Raw genomic sequence first — 6,833 nt, 5'->3', positions numbered from 1 at the left:
TTAGACGTAATTGAAGTTTCCTATGTTTCGTCTATGAACTATATCCCAATGTACAAATATATTACTAAGGGTTTCAACCTTGACCCTACTATATGTGACTTTTCCTATATTTTATAACCTATATTTGATTATATAACAGAGCTTGTCTGTGGGCCAAGTGTCGGCACAATGAGCACAAAGCTTAAGGATCGAATCCTCGTGGAAATGCAAGAACATTTTCAATATTGTCTGAACTTCAAGTCTTTAACTGCGTAGTTAGGGGTTTTTCCTTGTATTAATCCCATTTGCAGTTAAAGTTCTATCATAAAAACTATTGCTGAGGGTTTGAACCTTGACCTCACTTTCAGCTTAGGTTTAAAATATATTGATTGAGTATCTATTTTGGGCCAAACATAAGATTTTATTGAAACCTTTAAAGTATTTTTTTGGTTGTGTTTAAATATTATTAAAGAAAGAATCTATATATTTGTTTAAATTTCGATATGCGCAATATATAAATTATGGTGTGTGTGTGGTCCCCATTGGAAATTATATCAGAAAATGAAAAACTGCAAACCGTTAAGAACCTATAAAAGAGACAGACATATATGGAGAGAGGGAGAGAGAGAGAGGGAGAGGGAGAGAGAGCGCGGGGTATCTCGCTCTGTAAAAACAGATTAAATATTGGTGAATTGAATTGAAAATCGTTAAAGGATCTTTAGATGCTGAAATGCTGTCACTTTTGGCTTCGCACCCCGCCCCCGCACGCACACCCTTCTTCATCTTCTTCTTCTTCTTGTACGGCTCGGTTGCAACTCTAATGTGTTTGCCAGCCGGTGCATGCAACAATGGCACAAAGGATAAAGGATATTGCCGCAATAGAAATCAAAGCGCGTATAAGAAAGCAATAAAGGCATTCGCCTAAAAAAGAGAAATGAAACTCGACTGAGGCAGGGGCAGGAGCTGGCTCCAGGTAGCCATCCTGGCCAGGATGCCGGTAAAGGATGTGCCGGCGGTTGCGTGTTAATCGCCGTGTTGCAGCTAAAGTAATCGCAATGTAACAATGCCACAAAAAAAAATAAAGAGAAGAAGGGAAAATGTAAGGATATAAACCGCCAAAAAACCTGGAATAAGCGGGGCTCGTCCTTTTGTTGGAGCGCTCGATTTAGTTGGCGCAGCTTGCCTTAAGCCAGGACGAGCCACAACCTTGCCAGAAGCTGCAACAAATTGAGCCTGAAAAAAGGATTTAATGTACACTTTTTTAACTGTGGCCGCGTGGTCGCAGCTGCCGCGCAGCAGGATGTGCTGCAATTGCAATTGGCAACTGTTTTTTCTTAATCTTACACTCGGCGAAAAAATGCAGTTCTTAATTTCACTTCATTTTCCCAATTCTGGTCAGCTTTACAGTCTTGTCTAGCTTGATATGTATTTAATTTCCCCAATTTTTCACTTTATTGACGTGCATTTTCTGTTTCAATATTCTTAAATAAATCACAGAATTGCTTGAATTAAGCGTAAGCTACTTGTTGAAATAAATTCTTGAAAATTTGAGCAAAACATGCTCGAATTCTCCTTAAAATGTTTGCTAGAAGAATTTGAGAAAATATATATCAAACGAATTTCCTTTTTATTTCATTTAAGAAAAAGGAATTTGGAATAGGACAAAATTTTTTTGAACTAATTTTCATTGCATTTAAAATATCTTTCATTGAGAATATAAATTAAGAAAAAAATGACTTTAAATGGGTTTTTATTTCCTTTAAAAAAAGAGAGAAGGGATTTTATTTTAAACAAATTTTCATTTAATTTATAATACAAAAAAAAAAGACTTGGATTAAGACTAAAACTGTTATTGGTCACATTTTTTTCTGAGTGTATGCATTTTGGCACAATGCACAACTTTCACCTTTCGATCTTTATTTGTGTACGTGTGTGTGTGTGTGTGTTTTTTATTTTCTGCTGACAGGCGTTCACCTTGACTGGCACGGGCATTGAGCTGCCTTGACAGGCATTCAGCGGGCGTAATTAAAAGTCAGCGCTGCCACGCCCCAATTTTTTTTGGGGTTTTTCTTATATGTATTGATATTTTTGAAGGAAAACAAAATCACTTTCCCCCCGGCGCTTGCTTCTGGCACGCATTTCCATTTCATAAGCCGCAGCACACTTTCCCCGCAGCTGCCCGACTGGCAAATATCCTGTCAACCCTCGCGTAACCCTTTGCGTAACCCTTTTTTTTGTGCATCTTTAAGATGCGCGTGTCGGGCACACGACACGCCTCCCCTTCGTGTCGGTTAAAATGTTAACTAATGCTTTCCTTATTATGCCAAAAAAATTTGTTGTTGTCGCGTGTCGCCGTTTGTCGTCGTGACTTCCTGGTTTCATATGCGATTTACCAGCTCCAGACCGCATTTTTTCAGCTTTGTTCTAGCTGTTCATAAATCAACGAAATACCTTAAGACAACTCCATTATTATAACTATATGTATAGCTGTGGATTTGGCTGCGGATCTACTCTAATTATTCAAAGGTTTTTGTTTTTTTCCTAACAATAATCGTTGGTTGCTTTAATGAGTATTTTGTGGTCAGCGCAACTGGAATTAGTATTTTCCATGCATCATTAGACCCTCTAGACGTGGGTTCATTCATGAAGCCACGATTAGAGAGCTTCAAATGCATTAGGTAACACACACAAATGAAATGATCTCACGCGGCTAAGCCAGGGCAAACAGTAGCTGATCACCTGGCAATCGAATACAATGGGCATGAGAAGCGCAAAGAGAGGCGCCTCAAATGATAATTGAGAGCGGACAGCGGTTAATAGAGGATAGAGAGTAATATAAATAAAACGCTTACGCTTACAATGGGCTTATGGAAATTGTGGACATTGAGACAAATATTTATTTGAATATCCCTTATGAAGTGTAGCAGCCAGTGTAACGTTCCGGCTAGAACTCCAAGGCTATGCTAGCTTAGGTGATAATATTATACAATATTTGCAATCACAGAGTATTTTATTCTTTAAAGGTCTAGGCTTGTTTTTTAACTTTTAAAATATAGAAAAGCCTTTTTAAAAACTATAGCAGCCAGTGAAACGTTCCGGGTAGAGCCCAAAGACTCGGCTAGTTCCTTTAAGCTCAGAGCTCCAAGAAGGAGTTTAAGCTTATTTAATTAAATAAAAACAAACCTAATAACAACATTTTCCGAATTTAAATGTATCAATTTCGACAAAAGTTTTTTTTTGACAGAAAAATTATTACAAAAATCCAAAAGCAAAGTTCAAATTCATTTAGAAATGTTTTGCATTATAATTGCGGCTATTATTTCGAATGGGGTCATTAACATGTGACATTCGACCAAACCAAAAATACAAACAAAACCAAGCTCTGATCTATAATTAGCGATAAAATAGGTTAAAAACTTCCAAAAAAAACGAGGAAAAAAAACAACAACAGCAGAATCAAACGATAAGTGAAGAGTGATAAGAGAATCGGGTAAAGTGCTTGAAAAACAAAAATAAAAAAACAAACAAAATTAAATTAATTGGAGAATGTGCCGAGAGTTCGAAGAGGCGCAGATTTCGCTCAAGATATTCGCTTAAATCTGATTTAGAATAACAATAAATTTTTCCAGCAGCTAATTGTGGTTTCTGTGGTGAGTTTGAAGAATGAGTTTGGTTTTTGAATAAAACCAGAAAAAAAAAAACATTCCGTACAAATATACAACCAAATCAACGTGCCAAACTAAGCGTGGCGTAATGAGTGCGGCAGACACGCGGCACGACTGCCAGATACCCTGTAGTTGTGCTCGAAGAAGACTTAAATATATTCAAACTGTTTTAAGTATATATAAACCTTTATATATATGAAGAGACACAGATGTAGAATACACGGCTAAAGCCTGACTAGCAGATACCCTGTACATGTGCTTGAAGAAGACTAATATGCATTCTAGTACTTACATTTACGTTACCTAATATGTATACAGAGACAGAGATATAGATATGAGGATGAGGTTGACTAGCAGATACCCTGTTAATGTGCTCGAAGTCCGAAATTATTCAAAATATGTTTATTTTTATATATTGCTATGATTTTTAGCTCAGATAAATAATATGCTAAGAAAGGCTTACAAAGTTGCCAAGTTTATAGGGTATACCAGGGTATATCAGTTGGTTAGAGTGAATAGTTAAAAGCTGTCTACACCATCAAACTATTGCAGCTGATGAAGCATAAATATAAAACAATATGTAAATATATTTAAAATATATTTAAATATATATATTATGAATATATTTCTGAGAGAGTCTGACTCTGAACTTGGGTTAGATTCGGCTAGGCATTTTGGCTTTAGGCCCCGATAGATCTGGGCAGTTTCGTTAAAAGCTACCTGTTACATACGTTCACTAAATATTTGGCATACCCCATTTGCCACACGGTGCAGGGTATCAAAAAGTGCCCAAAATTAGTTGTTGCCAGCTCGCTTCAACCTGTTGCACGTGGCGTATAAATTGGCATAGCGCGCAGCTTACAAAGTTTAGAACATTTGCGGCAGTTGCCGAGCGCGTTGTCCAAAATCAAATCATGGCCAAAACGCTGTTGGCCACGTTAACAATAGTCGCTGCGCTTGCAGTCGCAGTTGCCGCCGCCGAACTCCCCGAGAATAATACGAGCAGCGATTTCTTTGCCACGCCCCGTCGCATAGCGCAGCGCGAAGAGCTGCTGGAGCAATACGGCAGCTTTATGCTGTCCATCATGAATCGCAGCGTCGATCCGTGCGAGAATTTCTACGAGTACGCCTGCGGCAGCTGGAAGCAGTCGCCGCTGCTGCAGCCGGAACAGCGCAACTCCAGCCTGCTCTCGGCCATACAAAAGGATATTGATGAGCAGGTGCTGCAGCATCTGAAGAATGCCACGGAACCGGCCAGAAATGAGTCCAGGAACGGCGCCGATTGGAAGGCCAAGCAATTCTTTGCCAGCTGCGTGCAAATGAAGTCGAACTTGTCGCTGGGCTATGCCAGATTCATGGCCGGCGGTCAGCTGGAGGATCGCTATGCCCAGCCGGGTCAGGCGCATCATCAGAACGCCAGCCGCGAGGATTGGGTTTACGTGAACTTCATGTCGCCCTACGAGCTGTATCCGCTGCTGCCGCTCAAGGTGCACTACAGCACGTCGTTGCGCAAGTTCGTCATTCTGCTGCAGGCGCCCAGCAAAATGTTGGCCAACTTCAAGCCCGAGCAGCTGCAGAATATGACGAGGGATTTTCAGCTGAACGAAGAGCAGCAACGTCTGGAGTTTCTCGGACGTTTCGAGAATCTCACGCGTTTCGAACGGAATCTTACGCAGCTGGCGAAGACGCGCAATGAAACGGAGCAGCTGACGCTCGGCGAGTTTCTGGCGCGGCACAAGGAGGAGCGTCTGAACTGGACACGTTACTTCGACCTGGCCTTCAATGGCACACAGCAGTCGCATTGGCTGGTGCACAACCAGCTGCAGTCTGTCGGGGATCTGGTGCACTTTCTGGAGCAGCAGCCGCTGCCGCTGCTGCGCTCGTATGTGCAGCAGCGCCTGCTGCTGAAGTTCTATGCCACCTGGCAGACGCAGAGTACGCGCAATGCCAGCAGCCCAACGAATGCCTGTCGCATTGTCACCGAAACGTACTTCAACTACGCGCTGCTGCCCTGGTTTATTGGGCGTCTCTTTGATGCGGAACGGCGCGCCGATGTGCTGCAGCTGGCGCGGCACATCAGGGACACGTTCTATGAGCTGCTCGAGCAGTACAGCTGGCTGGACGAGGAGACACGGTCGCAGGCTCGAACCAAGCTGGCCTCGATGGATGTCCTGGTCGGCTACAGTGATGAGCTGCAGCATCCGGAGCTTATAGATGCCGCCTATGCGGATATGCAAATGTCGTCGGATTGGTTCGAGAATCTGGCCACATTGGAGCGCAATCGGGCGCGCATACGTCTGCGTTCCGTGGACAAGGCGCTGATACCGCAGCTGATGGCCACGCGCACTGTGAACGCCTACTATGCGGACTTTCTCAATCAGGCATTCATCACGATCGGAATGTCCCAGTGGCCCCTCTACCATGTCCGTCTGCCCGACGTGCTCAAGTTCGCCGGGATTGGGAATATTGTCGGACACGAGATGGCGCACGGTTTCGACTCGTATTGCTATCAGTTCAACTTTGATGGCAAAAAGATGAACTGGTGGTCAGCGGGCTCTTTGCGCAACTTTAAGGCACGCTATCGCTGCCTCGAGTCGCAGTACAATAAATATATACTGTTGGGCGTCGCTACCAATGGCACTTTGACCTCCGGCGATAATATTGCCGATAATGTCGGCGCTCGCATGGCCTATTACGCCTACAAGCGGCATACTCAGAACAAGGCGTGGCTGGAGAAACCGCTGCTCGGCGTGGACTTTAACAATCGGCAGTTGTTCTTTCTGAAATTTGCCCAGACCTGGTGCACCGGCCGGAACACGGCCTCCAAGCTGAGCAAGCTGAAGACGGACGTGCACGCGTACGAGGAGTTTCGGGTCGTGGGCACGCTCAGCAACATGCCCGAGTTTAGTGAGGCCTTCAATTGTAAGCTGGGCAGCGACATGAATCCACTCAAGAAATGTGTCGTTTGGTAAATAAACAAAAAGAACGAAAGGGTTGTGATTGTGATTGTAAAGGGGCTCCAAGTGATCTGCAATTAGTGAGAAGTTACTTCCAGACGGAACTTTGAGGAACGTATATTGAATTCCTATTGAGTCGTTTGATTTGTGAGATCGTTAAGATCTAATTTTCAGTTGATCTAATTAATATGTGCGTGATTTTCATGTTGAATCAATAAGAAGGTTCCAAGTG

At 42.9% G+C, this 6,833-nt stretch overlaps 1 protein-coding gene across 1 annotated transcript; it reads left to right on the top strand.

The window, feature by feature from the left end:
• Positions 1 to 4,690: 4,690 nt before the first annotated feature.
• On the top strand, positions 4,691 to 6,616 carry LOC115765507 (endothelin-converting enzyme homolog). Its single transcript, XM_030709124.1, has one exon. It carries the CDS (start codon positions 4,718 to 4,720, stop codon positions 6,614 to 6,616), a length of 1,899 nt encoding a protein of 632 aa, XP_030564984.1. The 5' UTR covers positions 4,691 to 4,717.
• The last annotated feature ends 217 nt before the right edge of the window (positions 6,617 to 6,833 follow it).

This window comes from Drosophila novamexicana, unplaced genomic scaffold (genome assembly GCF_003285875.2).
Source record: "Drosophila novamexicana strain 15010-1031.04,08,12 unplaced genomic scaffold, DnovRS2.1 tig00000974-arrow-arrow-pilon, whole genome shotgun sequence".
In the NCBI taxonomy this organism is placed as follows: Eukaryota; Metazoa; Arthropoda; class Insecta; order Diptera; family Drosophilidae; genus Drosophila; species Drosophila novamexicana.
This window is presented reverse-complemented; position numbering and strand designations above follow the sequence as displayed.

What these genes read in the sequence shown, in the direction of transcription:
- LOC115765507 (XM_030709124.1), top strand. Translation starts at nt 4,718, where the DNA reads ATGCTGTCCATCATGAATCGCAGCGTCGATCCGTGCGAGAATTTCTAC.